Below are 22500 nucleotides of genomic sequence, written 5' to 3'. Positions count from 1 at the left end.
TCCCAATCCTTTCTCTCTCCCCTTCCTTTCCTTTCCATTCCTTTTCCTTCCGTATTCTATCTCCCCATCCCTTCCTTTCCCTTCTTCTTTCCCCTTTTTTCTCTTCCTACCCTTCCCGCCCTTCCTCTCTTCCTCCCTGTCCCCCCACAGCACCATCTCCACCACCCCATACTGGACACCTCAACGGACGAGCGAGACAGCAGCCGGGACTTCCTTCGCCACACTGAGCGCCTTGTCACCTCCCTTCAGGCTCGTGTCGGGGCGGCGCAGACCGGGGTGGCACTCCGGGGCAGCTCCTTTGAATCGCACGACTCAGGGGGCGACTCAGACATCGACACAAGCACATCCTACCCCACGCAAGAGGACGAACGCCTCTCGCACATCGGAACGCAGCTTAAGGCTAGGCTAAGACTCGTTGGGATTGACGGGGGTAGCATTGGCGCGCGTACCCCCCCACAAGCCCCCAGCCCTCGACGACCCTTGGGCACCTCAGGGTCAGACACGCAGGAGGTGGTCAGAAAAGGGTTCAGAAGAGAGAGGTCAAATGTGTCGGATGGGGCCTACGATGGGTATCTCGGACGGGACGATGGGACGGCCTCGGACAGCAGCAGTGATGGGAGTGACGGTCTGGGCGCGGGGGGCAGTGTGGGTGCGGGCGTGGCGAAGAAGAACGTGGAGAACAACCCGCCGCTCAAGTTCAATAGGGCGTTCAGGTAAGAGGGTGTTGTGTTTTTGCTGGTAACACTGATTGGGATTTTTTTTTTTTTTTTTTTTTTTTTTCTGGCAACGCTTTTTCGATAATTTTTTTTTCCCTTTCCTTCTTATAACTGCAACCCTCCTCCTCCTTTTCCGATACCCTACGGCCCTGACCACCCAGCAGTGAATGGGTACCAGGTATTAATCGGGGGTTGTGTCCCGTCTCCTGGGGTCTGTTCCTTTCTCCTATAATTCCTTCCCCTTCTGTCTCTCTCCGGCATATGACCACAGATGTTGCGCCGACTAAACGAAACTTTCCAACTTTTCCTCCTCCTCCTCCTCCTCCTAGCAGAGAATGGGTACCAGGTATTAATCGGGGGTTGTGTCCCGTCTCCTGGGGTCTGTTCCTTTCTCCTATAATTCCTTCCCCTTCTGTCTCTCTCCGGCATATGACCACAGATGTCGCGCCGACTAAACCAAACTTTCCAACTTTTCCTCTTAACACCATCTCCTCCTCTTCCTCCAAACACTACCTCCTCCTCCTCTTCCTCCTCCTCCTCTTCCACCACCACACACTAACCCCCCCCACCTCTTCTCCCCCCACAGCCTGCGTCGCGCCAGACTGGGCTGCGATGACACCCAGACCCAGCCCGTCAAGCCGCCCTCCCCCATAGACAAGAAGAAGGCCACCATCAGACCCTCAAGTGCCGGGAGCCTCACAGGGGTTCGGAAACTCCCCCTGGGCCACAGCAAGAGCCAGGTGGGCGTGGGGCAGCGCGGGGTTGGCATCAGCGGGGCGGGGCACGGACAGTCTTCGCTCCCTGCCGCCCCGAGGAGTACGAACGCCAATGCTGATTTTAGTCGTGGCGATGGTGGACGGTTTAGCCTGAGGTTGCCGCGGTCTGGGTCGACTTCGGTGAGTATTGGGGTTGTGTGGGGTCTGGGGTTGGGGGGGAGGGGGATTGGGGTAGCATTTAGGAGTGTGTGTGAGTGTTGAAAAGCCTAAAAGTGTGTTAACGAGAGAGAGAGAGAGAGAGAGAGAGAGAGAGAGAGAGAGATTTTACCTACAGTTCATTACTTTGCATTGTTGTGAAATACATAAACATTCAATAATAATAATGATAATAATAATAAGAAGAAAAAGAAGAGGAAAAAGAGGAAGAAAAATAGTGAAATATATGCAATAGTTAGTTAAGTAAATGTAATCTGAGTACACACACATTTCCTCTTCCTCTCTCTCTTCTCCTCCTCCTCCTCCTCCTCCTCCTTCTCCTCCTCCTAGCAGTGAATGGGTACCAGGTATTAATCGGGGGTTGTGTCCCATCTCCTGGGGTCTGTTCCTTTCTCCTATAATTCCTTCCCCTTCTGTCTCTCTCCGGTATATGACCACAGATGTTGCGCCGACTGAACAGGCTTTCCAACTTTCCCTCCTCCTCCTCCTCCTCCTCCTAGCAGAGAATGGTCTGTTCCTTTACAATTCCTTCCCCTTCTGTCTCTCTCCGGCATATGACCACAGATGTTGCGCCGACTGAACGAAACTTTCCAACTTTTCCTCCTCCTCCTCCTCCTCCTCCTAGCAGAGAATGGGTACCAGGTATTAATCGGGGGTTGTGTCCCGTCTCCTGGGGTCTGTTCCTTTCTCCTATAATTCCTTCCCCTTCTGTCTCTCTCCGGCATATGACCACAGATGTTGCGCCGACTGAACGAAACTTTCCAACTTTTCCTCCTCCTCCTCCTCCTCCTCCTCGCACTCATCATCACTTCTATATCTTGTGTTTTCCTTCACCCTTTGCATCATGAAGTTTCTACCCACACCTTATCGCCACAACTGTTTTCAGACATCTCCCAATCTACCTCTTTACCATTAAAATCACCCGCCCCTTCTCCCCCACTCCCAGGCTGTCTCCAAGTCTCCGTCACGCGCTAGCAGCATTCAGAAGGAAGGAAGCATCGGAGGAGGAGTAGGCGGAGGAGGCAGGCGGAGAGGCGTCGCAGCCCCTCGCTCAAACTCCACCTTGTCCGCGAAGGAGGTGGACTTTCAGAACTGGAAGCGACGGAAGAATTACGACCCCATGAAGGCAGCAGCGGAGGGGCGGAAGAAAGTGACTGACAAGAGGGGCGTGGAGAAGGGCGGAAGTGGAGGAGGAGGAGGAGGTGGAGGTGGTGTGGATCGTTCTCCCAGGTGTGTGTGTGTGTGTGTGTGTGTGTGTGTGTGTTTACGGTAAATGAATTAGCTCAAAGGCCAAAAAAAAAAAAAAAACTAAATAGATTAGAATAGATTTGAATAAGATTGTGTGCGTGTGTGTGTGTGTGTGTGTGTGTGTGTGTGTGTGTGTAGTATTGGTAGTAGTAGTAGTAGTAGTAGTAGTAGTAATTATGCAAACAAATAATATACCAATAATTACACCCCGAATCAATAACTAACCCCCCCCCCCTTCTCCCCCCTTCCCCCCAGCCCCCCCGCCTCCCTGCTGCGCTCGGCCTCCTTCCACGGCACGGAGGGCATGGGGGCGTCCGGGGCGGGGCGCTGGCCCAGGCCCCGGCCCCACCACCTCTACCCCAGCGAGGACGAGGGGCCGTACTCACTGGAGGAGGAGGTGAGGGGGTGACGGTGTGCTCTCTCTCTCTCTCTCTCTCTCTCTCTCTCTCTTATTATTATTATTTTTACTGTTATTTCATGGAATTTGAATCTATATAACCATCGTCTTGTTAATACTAATTCTCTCTCTCTCCCCTCCCCACACACACAGCAGCCCCCACCCTGTCCCCACTGCTCCCCCCTCCGCCGTTCCCCCACCTCCCCCCACCAGCTGTGTTCCCCCCACACCACGTCCCCCGCCCACCAGCCCAACTCCCTCACCTCTGTCGCCCGGGCCCGACGCTCCTCCTACGCCATGTCGGACGATGGGGAGGGTCAAGTCACATCGCCCACTCGGAAGGTAGGTCATGGCGGGCTTTCATTCATTATTGTTTTCCTTCTTTTCCTTTTTTTTTCCCCCCTTGAGATGTTTACCGTGAAAAAAAAAAAAAGTTATGGTGCCTATTCTCAAGTTTGTGGCGTATGTGGTATTTTTCTGAACCGTCCTCACCCGTCAGACCTCGCTGGATGAGTCGGGCAGCGAGGGCAAGCGCTCACCCATCAGCAGCACCCGCGGCCTGGTGTCCTCCCGCTCCAAGGCCAAGATGGAGGCGCTGGACAACCTGGTCATCTCCACCATTCACTCTCTGTCCGTCAAAGTGCGCACCACCTCCGAGACTCTCCTGCAGAAGTTGAAGTGAGTGTGTTGGGGTGGGGGTATAGGGGGGGCTGGGGGAGGGAAGGGAGGAAGGATTGGAGGGAAGGGAGGAAGGATTGGAGGGAAGGGAGGAAAGGAAGGAAGGAGGGGAGAGAGGGAAGGGAGGAAAGGAAGAATTGGAGGGAAGAGAGGAAGGATTGGAGGAAAGGAAGGGAAGGAAGGAAGGATTGGAGGGAAGGAAGAAAGGATTGGAAGGAAGAGAGGAAAGAAAGGAAGGATTGGAGGGAAGGGAGGAAAGGAAGGAAAGGTAAGGGAGGAAAAGGAAAAGAAAAGGAAGGAAAGGATGGGAAAAACTGAGGAAATGAAGGAAGAAAGGAAGGAGAGAAGGGAGGGAAGGAGAGGTAAATGAATTAAAGGAAGGAAGGAAACTGGATAAAAGGAGGAAAGGAGGGAAGGAAGAGGAGAAGGGAGAAAGGAAGAAAAGAGAAGAACAAGAGAAGAAAGGAAAGGAAGGAAGGAAGGAAGGAGAAAATGGAGGGAAAAATGAGAGAAGGGAGAATGGGAAAGGAAGGAGAGGAGATAGATGAAGGGAAAGAAGGTTGTATGATATTTGAAATACATTCCCATCCCATCCTATCCACCTCCACCACCTCCTCCACCACCTCCCTCTAACCCCCCTCCACCTCCTCCACTTTCCCCCCAGGTCACAGTACGATGAGGAGGGCGACAGGGCAGCCCTATTAGAGGAAGTCCTGGCCCACCTGAGCGAGAGTGACCAGCTGACAGGGGGTGGCGGTGGCGGCCGGTCCACCTCTCGGGAGCTGGCGGGGATCTTGCGGAACCTGAAGAAGATTGAACACGCTCTTGAAGGTGAGGGGGGAAGGGGAGGGGAGGGGAGGGAGGGGAGGGGGGGGAGAGAGAGAGTTTGTATGTTAAGTTTTGAAGGAAAGAAAGAATTGTTGATGAAAAGATAGATAGATAGATAGATAGGAGGATAGTGAGAGAGAGAGAGAGAGAGAGAGAGAGAGAGAGAGAGAGAGAGAGAGAGAAAGATAGAAGAGATAGATGGATAGATAGATAGGAGGAGGAGAAGGAGAGGTGTGTGTCTGTTTGTGTGAGAGAGAGAGAGAGAGAGAGAGAGAGAGAGAGAGAGAGAGAGAGAGAGAGAGAGACGAATGTGAAGATAGTTAAAAGAAAAAAGAGATGGAATAAAATGAAAGAAAGAAAGATAGAGAAAAAAATGTGTCAGAGAGAGAGAGAGAGAGAGAGAGAGAAAGCATGTATGTATATTCTAAACAAAAGTATATGACAGTGTATAATGGAAAATGAATATATGTATGTATGTGTGTATGTATGTATGTTTTCAATTCATACATAACTACCCAAATTGGCAAGGCTGTATGTACGTATATTGTGCATCTGTGTGTGTGTATGTACGTGGTCATGTGCATGTGTGTATGTATGTGTGTGCGTATGTATGCAAGTCAGTATGTATACCTCGCCCTTGTGTACAAAAGCAGTGGTGTGCATAACTTCCTGTATTTTAAGTATGTATAAAAAGCTGCCATGTATTGTTTGTGTGTGTGTGTGTGTGTGTGTGTGTGGAGGAAGGAGGAAGGATAGGAAGGAAGGAGGGAGGAAAGGAAGGAAAGGAAGGAAGGAAGGAGGGAGGAAAGGAAGGACAGGAGGAAGGAGGGAGGAATGGAAAGAAAGAAGGAAGGAGGGAGGAGGAAAGGAAGGAAAGGAGGAAGAAGAGAAGGAGGGAGGAAATGAAGGAAAGGAGGAAGGAAGGAAGGAGGGAGGAAAGGAAGGATGAAGAAAAGGAAGGAAGAGAGAAAGGAGAGAAGGAAGAAAAGAGAGGAAGGAAAGAAAGGTGAAAAGAAGGAGATAAGGGAGGAAGAGGAAGAGTGAAGTGAAAGGAAGAAGAAAGGAAAGGAATGGTAAATAAATGAAAGGGAGAAGAGAAATGGTGAATAAAGGAGGGAAGGAGAGGAGAGGTGGATGAATTAAAGGAGAGGAGAGAAAGATAGAACTCACCAATACACGTTCACAAATACAAACGTTCACATACAAACGTTATCAATCACAAACGTTCACAAATACAAACGTTATCAGCCACAAACGTTCAGCAATACAAACGTTATCAATCACAAACGTTCACAAATACAAACGTTATCAATCACAAACGTTCACAAATACAAACGTTATCAATCACAAACGTTATCAATCACAAACGTTCACAAATACAAACGTTATCAATCACAAACGTTATCAATCACAAACGTTATCAATCACAAACGTTATCAATCACAAACGTTATCAATCACAAACGTTATCAATCACAAACGTTATCAATCACAAACGTTATCAATCACAAACGTTATCAATCACAAACGTTCACAAATACAAACGTTATCAATCACAAACGTTCACAAATACAAACGTTATCAATCACAAACGTTATCAATCACAAACGTTCACAAATACAAACGTTATCAATCACAAACGTTATCAATCACAAACGTTATCAATCACAAACGTTATCAATCACAAACGTTATCAATCACAAACGTTCACAAATACAAACGTTATCAATCACAAACGTTCACAAATACAAACGTTATCAATCACAAACGTTCACAAATACAAACGTTATCAATCACAAACGTTCACAAATACAAACGTTATCAATCACAAACGTTATCAATCACAAACGTTCACAAATACAAACGTTATCAATCACAAACGTTATCAATCACAAACGTTATCAATCACAAACGTTATCAATCACAAACGTTATCAATCACAAACGTTCACAAATACAAACGTTATCAATCACAAACGTTCACAAATACAAACGTTATCAATCACAAACGTTCACAAATACAAACGTTATCAATCACAAACGTTATCAATCACAAACGTTATCAATCACAAACGTTCACAAATACAAACGTTATCAATCACAAACGTTCACAAACACAAACGTTATCAATCACAAACGTTCACAAACACAAACGTTATCAATCACAAACGTTATCAATCACAAACGTTATCAATCACAAACGTTCACAAACACAAACGTTATCAATCACAAACGTTCACAAACACAAACGTTATCAATCACAAACGTTCACAAACACAAACGTTATCAATCACAAACGTTCACAAATACAAACGTTATCAACTACAAACGTTCACAAATACAAACGTTATCAATCACAAACGTTCACAAATACAAACGTTATCAATCACAAACGTTCACAAATACAAACATTATCAACCACAAACGTTCACAAATACAAACGTTATCAACCACAAACGTTCACAAATACAAACGTTATCAATCACAAACGTTCAGAAATACAAACGTTATCAACCACAAACGTTCACAAATACAAACGTTATCAACCACAAACGTTCACAAATACAAACGTTATCAATCACAAACGTTCACAAATACAAACGTTATCAACCACAAACGTTCACAAATACAAACGTTATCAATCACAAACGTTCACAAATACAAACGTTATCAATCACAAACGTTCACAAATACTAACGTTATCAATCACAAACGTTCACAAATACAAACATTATCAACCACAAACGTTCACAAATACAAACGTTATCAATCACAAACGTTCACAAATACAAACATTATCAACCACAAACGTTCACAAATACAAACGTTATCAACCACAAACGTTCACAAATACAAACGTTATCAATCACAAACGTTCACAAATACAAACATTATCAAACACAAACGTTCACAAATACAAACGTTATCAACCACAAACGTTCACAAATACAAACGTTATCAATCACAAACGTTCACAAATACAAACATTATCAACCACAAACGTTCACAAATACAAACGTTATCAACCACAAACGTTCACAAATACAAACGTTATCAATCACAAACGTTCACAAATACAAACATTATCAACCACAAACGTTCACAAATACAAACGTTATCAATCACAAACGTTCAGCAATACAAATGTTATCAATCACAAACGTTCACAAATACAAACGTTATCAATCACAAACGTTCACAAATACAAACGTTATCAATCACAAACGTTCACAAATACAAACGTTATCAATCACAAACGTTCACAAATACAAACATTATCAACCACAAACGTTCACAAATACTAACGTTTCAATCACAAACGTTCACAAATACAAACGTTATCAACCACAAACGTTCACAAATACAAACGTTATCAACCACAAACGTTATCAACCACAAACGTTCAGCAATACAAACGTTATCAATCACAAACGTTCACAAATACAAACGTTATCAACCACAAATGTTCACCAATACAAACGTTCACAAAACCAATCCTTTTCAATAACAAACGTTCACAAATTTAATCTTTACCATCAAGAAACGTTCACCAATACAAACATTCACAAAACCAATCCTTTTCAATAACAAACGTTCACAAATTTAATCTTTACCATAACAAACGTTCACCAATACATACGTTCACAAAACTTATCCTTATCAATAATAAACGTTCACAAATTTAATCTTTGCCATAACAAACGTTCACCAATAGCTACATGCGTTCACAAAACCAATCCTTATCAATAACAAACGTTCGCAAATTAACCTTTACCATAACAAACGTTCACCAATAGCTACATGCGTTCACAAAACCAATCCTTATCAATAACAAACGTTCGCAAATTAACCTTTACCATAACAAACGTCACCAACCACAAACGTTCGTCAAGACTCGTACACAAAACCCATCTCAGACATTTGACTTATTTATATTTTTTCACAGCAAAAAACGAAAAAAAAATATAGAAGAAAGTAATTTGATGTTTTGTTTATTTACGTGTTTACAGCAAAGGGCAAACAATACATTAACAAAAGCCTTAAGTAGCTAAAAGTAGAGTTATGGGAAATTGAATCCTTAGCTGAATGTGTTATTATTTGTTAACTAGAAGGAACACTTGCCTTGCCCCTTAGGAAATAGCAGTAATAGCCTAAGGGGGAATGAATAGCTAGTTAGACCCTTAGGAGAAATAGTCACCCTTGAAATATAAATATGAAGAATGGTGACGTATGGAAATAGTAGCCTATGAAAATGGTAACCCAGTAAATAGTAGCTAATAGTAATAGGGAAACAAATATGCTAATAGAATAGTTACATAGATTGCCCCTTAGAAATAGTCACCCATTGGAAAATAAGTGATGAAGCATTGTGATAGTCAACACGATAGCAAACAGTAGTAGTAAAAAATAGTAAAATACGTAGTTAACTAGCTGTGTTGAGTTCCTTTGAGGTCATATATAGGTACGAGTAAAATAGTTAGCTAGCTTCATTATTAAAGAAAATAAATTGTAGCAACGATGACAGCAAAAATCTCATAAATGGTGAGGCCTGCCATTGTGACGGTGACGGTGCTGGAAGACAGGCCCGTAACGCCAACCCTCTGCAGAAGGTTGGAGTTACAGTAAACCTTCGCTTCACGGACCTCGGTGTAACGAATTTCGGCTTTAGCGAACTTTTTTTCCTCCGGTGTGTGCGGGGCTCGGCCGAACAAGGTCGGTGGCCGCGGGGCTGTGTGGGCACTGTTGCCAGATTGTCATACTCAGAGCATAGTATTTACCGGTTTCTGACGCCTAACTATTGCCAAGAAACATCAGAATCTAACTCTTTTAACGATAACTATAAATTAGTTTCGTTATTGGAGCCCAGAAGACAGTTTGGGGTAGGAAGTCGGGAAATATAATCGGCTGAGTACGATTATCTGGCAACGTTGTGTGTGGGCGGCGGGCGAGCGTGCCGCGTAGATGCGTTAAGTTACACCCGGGCGTCGGCCAGCGTGACGCAGCGACCAGCGTGTGATTATTGTTGTAATTCCCGGTGTGTGTGTAGCGTTTGTGGCGGCTGCATGGACGTAAGGATACACGAACTTTCATCTAATACAATGGACAAGCTTTGCTATGTACGGAAATTGTCGAACACAGCGAACTTTCAGCTCATGCAGGGCCATAATTTTTGGAGGGGGCTGGAGGGACTGTAGCCCCCTAAAGTTTTAGATGTCGGCCTCAAAATGCCCCTAAATGTGTTTATTTTTCAAAAAACTTCCTCATCTGCGCATAGTGGCTGTGCTCGCCTCCCCCCCTCCCCTCTCATGGACCTGTGATGCCCTCTAGACCCCCCAAAAATCTACCGAAATTACCGGCCTGTCATATAACGACCAAAGTTCGTTATAAACCAAAACTTCGGTTATCGGATATACCGTCACTCCCTTCCCTGTCATTGGTTCGTTAAAGCGAGGGTGTAATACTGCACCGTGTCGGGTCACCGTGCGGGTCAAGCCCCGGTCACTCTGTGCCGACTCTGGGCCACGACAACCCACGACTCTAGGGTACACGAGGCCTTGGGTGTTGATCAGTGATGGGATTCAGCCGGTTCGCAAGAACTTGTTCTTGGAATTTCTTTAATCCCGAGAACCGGCTGTTTCTGTTAGCTTAAATCAGGGGTTCCCAATTTATCCCCCATGAACACCATTTACTTATAAGAACCTGTTGTTAGCGAGCCTTGGAGTGAGAGAACCTGTTCTTAAAAAAAATGGAATTCCACCACTGGACTGTTGATGTGAAAGGGTCGGGCATGTCTTGAAAGAGGTCTTGAGACTGTTGCCGAATACAGCGCCGACGTCGTGACGGGAGTCTGGAGTCGTGAGGGTTAGCACGACATGCTGGCTACTAGTTGGCCGAATGTCCCAGACAGTCGGCAAGACACCAAGACCCCAATAATACCTCCCCTCCCCCCCCTCCTTCTTGGAGCGTGGGAACCAACTTGTCAAATGGAAAAGTCGCTGGGTTGTCGTGGCCCAGAGGCGGCACAGTGTGAACGGGGCTTTACTCCAACACTCTCCAGAAGGTTAGTCGGGCGAGAATCTTCCGCCGCCGACCGATGACATTTTCCCGCGAGTGGTGTGTCTTGTCGCTTATGAGACCTTTGGCATCGTGAGGAATGGTAGAGAGCGTAAAGATTAGTTCGCAATATCTCCACTGTAGTTGACGGGGTGACTGTGATCATTTTGACTAACGGGTTTCTCTCTCTCTCTCTCTCTCTCTCTCTCTCTCTCTCTCTCTCTCTCTCCAGCCCTGGGTGAAACAACACTATCTTGGGATGTTAATGGGTGAGAAACGCTTTACTTTACTTATCTTATCAATTATCTTGTTTACTCGTCTTCCTTTTTATCTTCCTTATCTTTCCTGTTATCTCTCGTTTCTTTCTTTTTCTTCATCGTCTTTTTATCTTGTTTTTTTTTCTCTCTTTCTTATTTGTTTTTTTCTTTACTTTCTTTTCTTGTATCTTTATTCTTGTTTCCTTTTGCTTATCTTGTTGTCTTATATCTTATTGTAATGCTATCTCTCTCTCTCTCTCTCTCTCTCTCTCTCTCTCTCTCTCTCTCTCTCTCTCTCTCTCTCGCCACCGCCGCCAGAGGACCACTGCGGCTCCCCCCCCTCCCCCCCCCCCTCCCCCATCACCGGCTTATGCTATTATTATTATTATTATTATTACTATTATTATTATTATTATTATTATTATTATTATTATTATTATTGTTGTTGTTTTTGTCATTATTGTTTGGTATCTCTCTCTCTCTCTCTCTCTCTCTCTCTCTCTCTCACACACACACACACACACACACACACACACACACACACACACATCTTTACATATATTTATTTTTTTCTCATTTTTTCAACAATTTTAAAGTTCCCATTTCCTTTGTATCTTTTTATTTATTTATTTTTCTCATCTTTATCAATTATTTCTTATCTCTTTTTTACCTTTACTGTTTTTTTTATTTATTATTATTTATATTTTATTCTATTTTCCCGTTTCTGTTCTTTTTGTTATTATTATTATTATTATTATTATTATTATTTATTTTATTTTATTTTCGTATCATTAATTATCTCGATGGACCAGATAATTAAGCCCCCCCCCGCCCCCTCAGTCCCCCCCCCCTCGATAGCCCCCTGATAGCCCCCCCCCAGCCAATTATTATATGCATGTAATTATATAGTATTAGTTTAGTATTTTTATTAACGATCTGAGGACGTGATGTTAGCCTAGTACCATTATTACTATTATTATTATTATTATTATTATTATTATTATTGTTATGGTTGATGTTGATGTTATTCTTGTTCTTGCTATTGTTGTTTTTGTATGAGAGAGAGAGAGAGAGAGAGAGAGAGAGAGAGAGAGAGAGAGAGTGTGTGTGTGTGTAAGTCTTCAGTCTGTTTGTGTGCACGTATATATGGACACACACACACACACACACACACACACACACACACACACACAAATAAACAAACAAACAAAAGAAAAAATGTAAGTTAAGAAAGCATTTTAGATTTTTAAGATATTTTTGGCGTGAAAGAAAAAAAAAAGAAAAGGAAGAGAACGAAAGAAAAAAAAGAAAGAAAGAAGGAAAGGGAGAAAAAAAATTTACCAGGAGTATTTTTTTTTTTAGTGAAGTAAAAAAAAAAGATTTGTCGAATATTTTATCTTAATCATTATTTTTTTTTTTTTACATTTTTCCGACTTTGTAATTGTGTGTGTGTGTGTGTGAGAGAGAGAGAGAGAGAGAGAGAGAGAGAGAGAGAGAGAGAGAGAACAGAATAATATAGTAACCCCTTTTTTCCTCCGTTTTCTTCCACAGTAATTGACCGAGTGATGATTTGCGTTGATGATGATGATGATGACGATGATGACGAAGGGAGGGGGGGGAGAGGAGGGGGTGCGGACTGGGGGGAGAGTGACTACTAACCCCCCCTCCCCCCCCTTCCCGCCAACCCCCCTTCCCTTCCCTTCCCTTCTTCCCTTCTTCGTTGTTGAAAAATGGGAGATGTGAGAAATTGAAGAAGAAGAAGAAGGAATAGAAGAGGAAGAAGAAGAAATAGAAGAGGAAGAAGAAGAAGAAGAAATAGAAGAGGAAGAAGAAGAAGAAGAAATAGTAGAGGAAAAAGAAGAAGATAAAATAGAAGAGGAAGAAGAAGAGAAATAGAAGAGGAAAAAGAAGAAGAAAAAATAGAAGAGGAAGAAGAAGAAAAATAGAAGAAGAAGAAGAAGAAGAAGAAATAGAAGAGGAAAAAGAAGAAAAAAAATAGAAGAGGAAGATGAGAAAGAAGAAACAGAAGAGGAAAAAATAAAAAATAAAAGAGGAAGAAGAAGAGGAAGAAATAGAAAGAGAAGAAGAATAAGATGAAGAAAAATAGGAAAGAAGAAAGAAAAATAAAATAAAATTGATAGAGGAAGAAAAATGGAAGCAAATAAAGAAGAAAAGGAAGAAATTAAGTAGATAAAGAAAAATGATGATGATGATTGTGAATATGTAGGAAGGGTAAAATTAATATAAGGAAGAAGAAAAATTAACAGGAAGAAATTAGAAGAAAGAAAACGGAGATAGACGGAAAAGATAAATAATGGGAGACTTAAATATTAACGAATGACCAACAAAAAGAAAGATATTGAAAAAGAAAACGAAGATAAAGAAAAAAAGAAGATATGACAAAAAACGAACCAGAAAAAGCAACAAAGAGAATAAAATAAAATAAAACTACATCAAATAAACAATAAACATGAAAAAAAAACTTACAACTTGAACTCAACCAAATGAAAACATAATATTAATAAAAAAAAATTAAAAAAATGAAATAGGAGGTGCTATTCTAAATGTTACTCTGTGTGTGTGTGTGTGTGTGTGTGTGTGTGTGTGTGTGTGTGTGTGTGTACATCACCATTTCTCAAGCTCACTGTTCACGTGGAAATGGGGAAGGGAGATGGGAGTGCTTTGGAAATGGTGATGATGGTGTTGTTGCTGCCCCATTTCCCCATTTCCCAAGTTCACTCTAACCGTGGAAATGGGAAAGGGAGATGGGAGTGCTTTGGAGATGGTGGTGATGGTGATGATGGTGGTGGAAATGGTGTTATGTATGGTGTTGTTGCGGAGTGCTTTGGAGATGGTGGTGATGGTGATGATGGTGGTGGAAATGGTGTTATGTATGGTGTTGTTGCTGCCCATTTCCCCATTTCCCAAGCTCACTCTAACCGTGGAAATGGGAAAGGGAGATGGGAGTGCTTTGGAGATGATGGTGATTGGAAATGGTGGTTTGTATGGTGTTGTTGCTGCCTATTTCCCCATTTCCCAAGGTCACACTCTACGTGGAAATGGGTAGTGGGAGTTGAAATGGGTTTGGAGATGGTGGTGATGATGATGATGATGATGATGATAGTGGTTGGAAATGGTGTTATGTATGGTGTTGTTGCTTCCCATTTCCCCATTTCCCAAGCTTAGTCTACGTTGAAATGGGTAGTGGGGGTTGGAATGGGTTTGGAGATGGTGGTGATGGTGATGGTGATGATGGTTGGAAATGGTGGTTTGTATGGTGTTGTTGCTTCCCATTTCCCCATTTCCCAAGCTTACTGTCTATGTGGAAATGGGTAGTGGGGTTGGAATGGGTTTGGAGATGGTGGTGATACTGATGATGATGATGATGATAGTGGTTGGAAATGGTGTTATGTATGGTGTTGTTGCTTCCCATTTCCCCATTTCCCAAGCTTACTGTCTACGTTGAAATGGGTAGTGGGGGTTGAAATGGGTTTGTAGATGGTGGTGATGGTGATGATATGGTGGTGGAGATGGTGTTATGTATGGTGTTGCTTCCCATTTCCCCATTTCCCAAACTTACTGTCTATGTGGAAATGGGTAGTGGGGGTTGGAATGGGTTTGGAAATGGTGGTGATGTTGGTGGAGATGGTGTTGTTTCTTCCCATTTCCCAATTTCCCAAGCTCACCGTATCATTGGAAATAGGTGTTGATGGGTGGAAATGGGGATGTTTGTGCATGGTTTGTGTGCGAGGATTGAAGGGAAGATGTGCTAGTGTTTGTGTTTGTTTGTTTGCCTGTTTGTTTGTATGTTTGTTTATCATTCCGCTATGCTACGTGTCGAGTGTGTGAGAGAAATGGTAAAGAAATGGAAATGGAGAAAAAGTGGAAGGAATTTTAAAAGAAGAAATGGGAATGGACAAAACAGTTCAGAAAGTTGAAATGGAATATGAAAGTCTTGGAAAAAAGTTAAAGAAAGTTGAAAAATTAAAGAAATGGCAATGGAAGAAAAAGTGAAGAAAGTTGAAATGGAATATAAAAAGAAATTGGGATAAAAAAAAGTTGAATTTGAAATGGAATATAAGAGAAATGGGAATGGAAAAGAAGGAAAAAGTTGAAATGGAATATAAAAGAAATGGGGATGAAAAAAAGTTAAATTTGAAATGGAATATAAAAAAAATTGAGATGAAAAAAAAGGTGAATTTGAAATGGAATATAAAAGAAATGGGGACGGAAAAGAAGGAAATAAAATTAAAATGGAATAGAAAAGATATCAAATAGAAAAACAGGAAAGAAAGTTGAAAGAAATAGAAGATATGGGAACGGAGAAGCAGGAAAGAATGTTGAAATGAAATAGAAAATAAGTGAAAATGGAAAAATGTGAAAAAAAGCTGAAATAGGCAAGATGGAGATATAGAAACTTGCCTATTTTATCCAATTTTGCGAAGATGAAGATTATGTGAAAAACTATAAAGACTTGAGATAGATGAATTAAACGGTAGAAAAACGAATAGAAAAATAGAAAATAAGGAAAGTGGAAATTGGTGAGAGAGACAAATATACATAAACTGACTCTCATCTCTAATTTCTAAGCCTAAGATAACGAAGAAAATTGAAAAGACTTGTGATATAGATAGAAATTGAAAGGTGGACAAAAAAGTAAACAAGGAAAATGGAAGAGTTTAAGATATATATACAGAGACTGACTCAGTTTCTAACCATAAGATAGTGTGGGATATTGAAAAGACGTGTAATTTTGATAACTTGGTGCATTTATCCATGAAAAAAAAAGGATGTAAGTAGACAGGAGTAAAGAAAATGGGAAATGCGTGAGACATACATATAAACTTACCATTTTCATCTAATTACTGAAGTTAAGGCAATGTGAGAAATTAGAAAGACGTGTGAGATGTAGAAATTAGAAAACAAATATAAATAAACTTCAAACTAGTGAGATATATGTGCTGAAAGTGACTATTTACCCAACTTGTAAGCTTAAGATAAGAAGGAAATTGAAAAAGACACACAGCAAGAAATTGATGGATTACACAGAACAAAATAGAAGGAAATGGAAATAGAAAATAGAGAAAAATGGCTTTGTGTGTGAGATATATATGCAGAAACTCTTATATTCAAATTTTAAGCTTAACGAAAATATGGAAAGACGTGTGATATAGAACGAACTTGGTGCATTTACTAAACAAAAAACTAATAATAGCGGAAAAATAGGAAATCTACGGACCTATTTTCGCTATTTTCCGTTTTTCCCCATTTTTTACCCCATTTCTGAGCTCAATGTTCGTGGAAATGGTGTTTTTAGGGACGTGTTTTATTAACGAGGATAAGCTGCTGCTGTGTTAACGTTGCCATCCCTTCGTGTGTATGTTTAACGCGTGTATGTATGTATGTGTGCGTGTGTGTGTACGTGTTACAATCCCTCTGAGGCTGCTGTGTTTTGTGATCCCGTTGGCGCGGCGGACTCGAGTCGTGTTAGTCGTCGTTTGTTTATCCGCTAAAAGTAAACAAAACAAACGCGCACACCCCCACACACACGCCACCAGCCAGCGAACACTTCAGCATGGACTTCTGAAGCATTCCATTAGCTTGTAGGAGGCGACTGAGGACTAACATGTGATGATGATGATGATGGTGATGGTTGACATTCCATTTTTATACTCAATTTTGTATTTGTTTTAATTTTTAGTTGATTCTCTCTCTCTCTCCACCCTCTACTACTACTACTACTACTACTACTACTATCTTCCGTCCTTCTATATCAAAACAGCGGCTAGGCAACACACACACACACACACACACACACACACACGGTATGCTCTCGCTTGAACGTTTAAAAAAGCAAAATTAACCCCGCAAATATAATCATAATAATAATAGTAATAATAATAATAACCCTAATGATTAAGAAAGAGTGTAAGCGTACTAGTAATAACGATGATAATGGTAATAATAACTAGCCAGAGAGAAGAACCAAGATAATTTCCCGCCAAGAATTTCTCGCCAAAAGTTTATCGCTAGGCTCCCTCCCGCCATGAATCTCTGAGTGTGTCGCCGCAATGTACAGAGCTGTCTAGTAAGCTTAAGAATTTTTATCGAGTTTTCTACGGATTTCAAATATTTACACTCCTTCCTGCCTTTCCTTCCCTCTTTCCCTTCTTTTCCCCTCCCTTCCTTTTCTTTACGCCAGATCGATATTTCTAACGATTTCAGAATATTTGTTCTTCCTTTTCTTCCTCCCTTTCCTTTCCTTTCTTCTCTTCCTTCACCACCAAATCGATTTTTCAAAGGAATTCAAAATATTTAGTTTTCCTCCCTTTCCCTTCCCTTCCCGCCCTTTTCCTACCCTCCCTCTCTCCCTTCCTTTTCCCTCCCTTCTTCTTTTTCCCTCCCTTTCCTTCCTTTCCCTCTTTCCTACCCTTTCCCTCCCTTTCATCTCCTCCTTCCCTTTCCTTTCCTTTCCCTCCCTTCCCTTCCCTTCCCTTCCTTCTTTCTTTCCTTCTCTTTCCTACCCTTTCCCTCCCTTTCATCTCTCGACCTTCCCTTTCCTTTCCCTCCTGCCCTTCCTTTCCTTCCCTTCCCTTCCCTTCCCTTCCTTCTTCATTTCCCGCCATTGCCAACGATGTAGCTTTCGTGTTAGCATAAAAAAACACTAATATGTCCAGTCCACGTTAGCTTCATGCCTCCCTTTGAAAATAAATAAATAAACAAATAAAATTAACCATTCCACATTCCCTGCATTATATAAAAAGGTGTTGTTATTATTATTATTATTTCCGTGTCTGTCTGTCTGTCTGTCTCTTCCACGCCTGACGCGCGAATGCCAATATAAGTCTTAAAAAAGGATTATAGTTATGGATTATTATTATTACTAAGCCCAACAGACAAGTGATATATCTGTAAATAACACGAACTATATGTAAACGGTTTATAAAAGCTTAACTCCAGCTACGAGGGTTTTGTTCATCCTTTTGTGAATGCTGTTTGTGATATGTTGATGGTATTTATTTATTTATTTAGTTATTTGTGTGTTGGTTGTTGTGTTTGGTAGCAGTAGTGGTTGTAGTATTAGTAGTAGTAGTAGTAGTAGTGGCATTAGTAGTAGTAGTAATAGTAGTTGTTGTTGTTGTTGTAGTAGTAGAAGTAGTAGTAGTAGTAGTAGTAGTAGTAGTAGAAATAGTAGTAGTGACAGTAGTTGTAGTAGTAGTAGTAGTAGTAGTAGCAGTAGTAGCGGGGTCTCGATATAATGGTGTTCGGTGTATCGGGGGCGGGGCGGGGCGGGGGTGAGCTGCCCCAACGAATTATTAACTTACGGGGACATTTAATTATGATTTGAGGATGGGACAGGAGAGATGGGGGGCGGTTAGGCGCGACCTGTCCCCTCCTCTCTCTCTCTCTCTCTGTATCTATCCATCTATCTATCTATCTTACTTTTAATAATCTTGGACGGTGAATACGGTGTTAAGGGACTCAGTAAGGGTTATAATAGGAAGAGAAAAAGGAAAACAGGTAGAAATATGATATAAAACTCTTCCCTACATTGTTTATTCGGTTTATCTTTTAATTATTACGACGACTATGGCTTAGGAGTGACTTAGAAGGATGTGTGATGGTTCTCATAGGGAAATACGTAGCAATAGGGTGAATAAATTTTCCATAAGTGGTTTTCTCGTCTTAATAATGACTGATAGAGAGGAATATAGATACAGGAAGATTTAGAATGGTGTATGTAGGCCAAAATAAGGTTATGATAGTGCTTTTGACAGACGAACACCTGTAAAGTATGTTAAATTATGATAACCACACCCTAGACAATTTACCCGTGTTGATAATTGGCTGTACAGAGGAATATAGATACAGGAAGACTTAGAATGGTGTATGTAGGCCAAAATAAGGTTATGATAGTACTTCTTTTGACACGAACAGCTGGAAAGTATGCTAAATTTTGATAACCACACCCAAGACAAGCTACCCGTTTTAATAATTGGCTGTACAGAGGAATATAGATACAGGAAGACTTAGAATGGTGTGTGTAGGCCAAAATAAGGTTATGATAGTGCTTTTGACAGACGTACAGCTGGAAAGTATGCTAAATTATGATAACTACACCCTAGACAAGCTACCCGTTTTAATTGTGTTTAGAGGAATATAGACACAGGAAGACTTAGAATGGTGTATGTAGGACAAAATAAGGCTGTGATAGTGCTTTTGACAGACGTACAGCTGGAAAGTATGCTAAATTATGATAACCACACCCTAGACAAGCTACCGTGTTGATAATTGGCTGTACAGAGGAATATAGACACAGGAAGACTTAGAATGGTGTATGTAGGCCAAAATAAGGCTGTGATAGTGCTTTTGACAGACGAACAGCTGGAAAGTATGTTAAATTATGATAACCACACCCTAGACAAGTTACCCGTGTTGATAATTGGCTGTACAGAGGAATATAGATACAGGAAGACTTAGAATGGTGTATGTAGGACAAAATAAGGATATAATACTTCTTTTGACAGACGTACAGCTTGAAAACACGTAAAATTATGATAAACACACCTTCTTAGACAAGCTACCCCTCGTGATAACTTGTTTTAGAGAGGAATATGGCCACAGGAAGACTTACAATGGTGTGTGTGTCAAAATAAGGAGATAATACTACTTTTGACAGACGTACAGCTTGAAAACACGTAAAATTATGATAAACACACCTTCTTAGACAAGCTACCCCTCGTAATAACTGGTTTTGGAGAGGTATATGACCACAGGAAGACTTACAATGGTGTGTGTGCGTGAAAATAAGGACATAATGGTGCTTTTGACAGATGTAAGCTCCCCCGTTTCCCCCCAGTGCCCCCCAGTGCCAAGGCGGGGTAGCGGGGCGGGGCGGGGGCAGCGGGGCGGGGCATGAGTCAGTCTAGCTCGGTCAGTCACGCGGGGAGGACGTGCAATCAGTGCTCGCGCGGCCCCGAGGAACCCCGCATAATGCCGCCCGTTCTCCTGTCGTGATGGGGTGCATAGAGAGCAAGAAGACCATCGAGGCCATAACGGAGGGCGACATTAAGTTCGTGTGCAGCCTGGACGTGTTTAATGCGGAAAAACAGGACTTCGAAGGGCGGGGAGGAGGAGGCGGGGGAGGGGGAGGGGGAGGCTCGGGCGATGACGCAACCACGAGCACGACGAAGAAATCAAAGTTAAAAATCAAGTACGACCCTCGCGTGACGGCCAAGTACGAGCTCAAAGGGACCATGGGGAAAGGAAGCTTCACCTCCGTCGTCTGGGTTGAAAATAGACAGACCAAGAAGCCTTACGCCATCAAGATATACGATTCGAACGAGGGTCGTGAAGCCTTTGAAGCAGAACTGGCCGTACTCAGGCGCGTTAAATGCCCGTATATCATCAAACTCGTGGAGGTCTTTGAAAACACGGATAAAATGTACATGGTGATGGAGTTAGCCACGGGGGGGAGCCTAATGGAGAGGATACTAGAGAGACGAGCTTGTAGTGAGAGGGAGGCGGTCAGGGTGCTAAGGATGATTCTGGAGGGGGTCAAGTATCTACACTCCCTTGGCATCACACACCGGGACCTCAAGCCGGACAATGTGCTCTTCTATCACCCCGGGGCAGACTCCAGGCTCATGATTGTGGATTTCGGGTTGGCGCATGCGAGAGGGTAAGTATGGGGGGTTGTGTGTATGTGTGTGTGTGTGTGTGTGTGTGTGTGTGTGTGTGTGTAAGGAGGAGAGGAAGACGAGAAAGTAATAATGTGTTTGTGTGTGGAAAGGAAGATAAAAGGAGAGAACAGTATTGGTGTGTTTGTAAGGAGGAAAAGAAGACGAGGAAGTAATGTGTTTGTGTGGAAAGGAAGATAAAAGGAGAGAACAGTATTGGTGTGTTTGTAAGGCGGAAAAGAAGACGAGGTAATAATGTGTTTGTGTGGAAAGGAAGATAAAAGGAGAGAACAGTATTGGTGTGTTTGTAAGGAGGAAAAGAAGACGAGGAAGTAATGATGTGTTTGTGTGGAAAGGAAGATAAAAGGAGAGAACAGTATTGGTGTGTTTGTAAGGAGGAAAAGAAGACGAGGAAGTAATGTGTTTGTGAGGAAAGGAAGATAAAAGGAGAGAACAGTATTGGTGTGTTTGTAAGGAGGAAAAGAAGACGAGGAAGTAATGTGTTTGTGTGGAAAGGAAGATAAAAGGAGAGAACAGTATTGGTGTGTTTGTAAGGAGGAAAAGAAGACGAGGAAGTAATGTGTTTGTGTGGAAAGGAAGATAATAGGAGAGAACAGTATTGGTGTGTTTGTAAGGAGGAAAAGGAGACGAGGAAGTAATGATGTGTTTGTGTGGAAAGGAAGGTAAAGGGAGGAGAGAGAACAGGAATATTGGTGTGTATGTGTGTTTGTGTTTGTAAGGAAGAGAGGAAGACGAGAAAGTAATAATGTGTTTGTGTGTGGAAAGGAAGGAGAGAGAACAGAAGTATTGGTGTGTTTGTGCTTGTAATGGTGATGATGATGATGGTGTATGTGTGTGTGTGTGTGTGTGTGTGTGTGTGTGTGTGTGTGTGGAAAGGAAGGAGAGAGAACAGAAGTATTGCATGGTGTGTTTGTGTTTGTAAGGAGAGGAAGAAGATTGTGTGTGTGTGTGTGTGTGTGTGTGTATGTGTGTGTGTGTGTGTCAAGGAAGAAGGAATAGGGGAATAACTGAGGAACAAGACCAGAAATAACGATGAATGTGTGTGGAGAAGGAAGGAAAGGAAAAAGTGAAAATAATATCGTATGTACAAAGGAAAGGAACATAAGGAAAATGAGATAAAGGGAGGAAAGAGAGCAGGAATATCGATGAATGTGTGTGGAAAAGGAGGAAAGAATAAGAGTAGGTAATAATGTGTGTGAAAAGGAAATAAATAAAAGAGAAATGGAAGAGGACGAGAGAAATAAAATGTGGTGAAAAGGAAGAATGATAAATAACGTGTATGGGAGGGAAAGGAATAAGAGAAAGAGAAGATAAATTGAGAGAAAAGAGGACAAGAGTATCAGTATGTGTGTGTGTGAAGGGAAAAATAAAATAATAATAATAATAATAATGTATGTATGTAACTATGTAAACAGTCACTCCCTCCCGAACCAAGACCGAGACCAAGACCATGTTTGCGTTTTTGGAAAGGGAGACTAAACAAGGAAAGAATAATAATGTGTTTAGAAAGGGAGACGAGGAAGAAGAGATGATGGAAATGTGAATAGAAAGGAATAGAAGGAAAAGAAGATGATGAAAGGAGGAGGAAGAGGAAGAAGAGAGGATATTGTGGATGTGGAAATTGGAAAATGAGATAAATGAAAAAGAGATAGAAGAAAGGAGAATATGTGTTTGTATGGAAATATATGGAA

The 22500-nt window shown here is 42.0% G+C and overlaps 2 protein-coding genes and 1 long non-coding RNA gene across 4 annotated transcripts in view; all 3 read left to right on the top strand.

Annotated features, from left to right (window-relative positions):
• LOC126984336 (mucin-19-like) overlaps positions 1-13724 on the top strand; it is an 84160-nt gene extending 70436 nt beyond the window's left edge. Inside the window, exons 17-24 of the mRNA XM_050837948.1 lie at positions 151-713; positions 1303-1612; positions 2595-2878; positions 3152-3301; positions 3443-3635; positions 3793-3971; positions 4636-4802; positions 12660-13724. Of these exons, the coding sequence (XP_050693905.1) occupies positions 151-713; positions 1303-1612; positions 2595-2878; positions 3152-3301; positions 3443-3635; positions 3793-3971; positions 4636-4802; positions 12660-12766 (1953 nt within the window). The 3' untranslated portion in view covers positions 12767-13724. The remainder of the gene's footprint in view (positions 1-150; positions 714-1302; positions 1613-2594; positions 2879-3151; positions 3302-3442; positions 3636-3792; positions 3972-4635; positions 4803-12659) is intronic.
• A 6182-nt stretch (positions 13725-19906) lies between these two features.
• LOC126984575 (serine/threonine-protein kinase H1 homolog) overlaps positions 19907-22500 on the top strand; it is a 22077-nt gene continuing 19483 nt past the window's right edge. Inside the window, exon 1 of one of the 2 annotated variants that reach the window (XM_050838317.1) lies at positions 19907-20790. In XM_050838317.1, the coding sequence (XP_050694274.1) occupies positions 20126-20790 (665 nt within the window). In that variant the 5' untranslated portion in view covers positions 19907-20125. The remainder of the gene's footprint in view (positions 20791-22500) is intronic. The other variant, XM_050838318.1, reaches the window with a different exon arrangement.
• Positions 20812-22500, top strand: part of LOC126984576 (uncharacterized) — a 1720-nt gene continuing 31 nt past the window's right edge. Inside the window, exons 1-2 of the long non-coding RNA XR_007737098.1 lie at positions 20812-21037; positions 21201-22500. The exon at positions 21201-22500 is cut by the window's right edge and continues 31 nt beyond it. This is a non-coding gene — a long non-coding RNA (uncharacterized LOC126984576). The remainder of the gene's footprint in view (positions 21038-21200) is intronic.

This window comes from Eriocheir sinensis, chromosome 57, assembly GCF_024679095.1.
Source record: "Eriocheir sinensis breed Jianghai 21 chromosome 57, ASM2467909v1, whole genome shotgun sequence".
In the NCBI taxonomy this organism is placed as follows: domain Eukaryota; kingdom Metazoa; phylum Arthropoda; class Malacostraca; order Decapoda; family Varunidae; genus Eriocheir; species Eriocheir sinensis.
The sequence above is the reverse complement of the archived record's forward strand: the minus strand, read 5'-3'. Positions and strand labels throughout refer to the sequence as shown.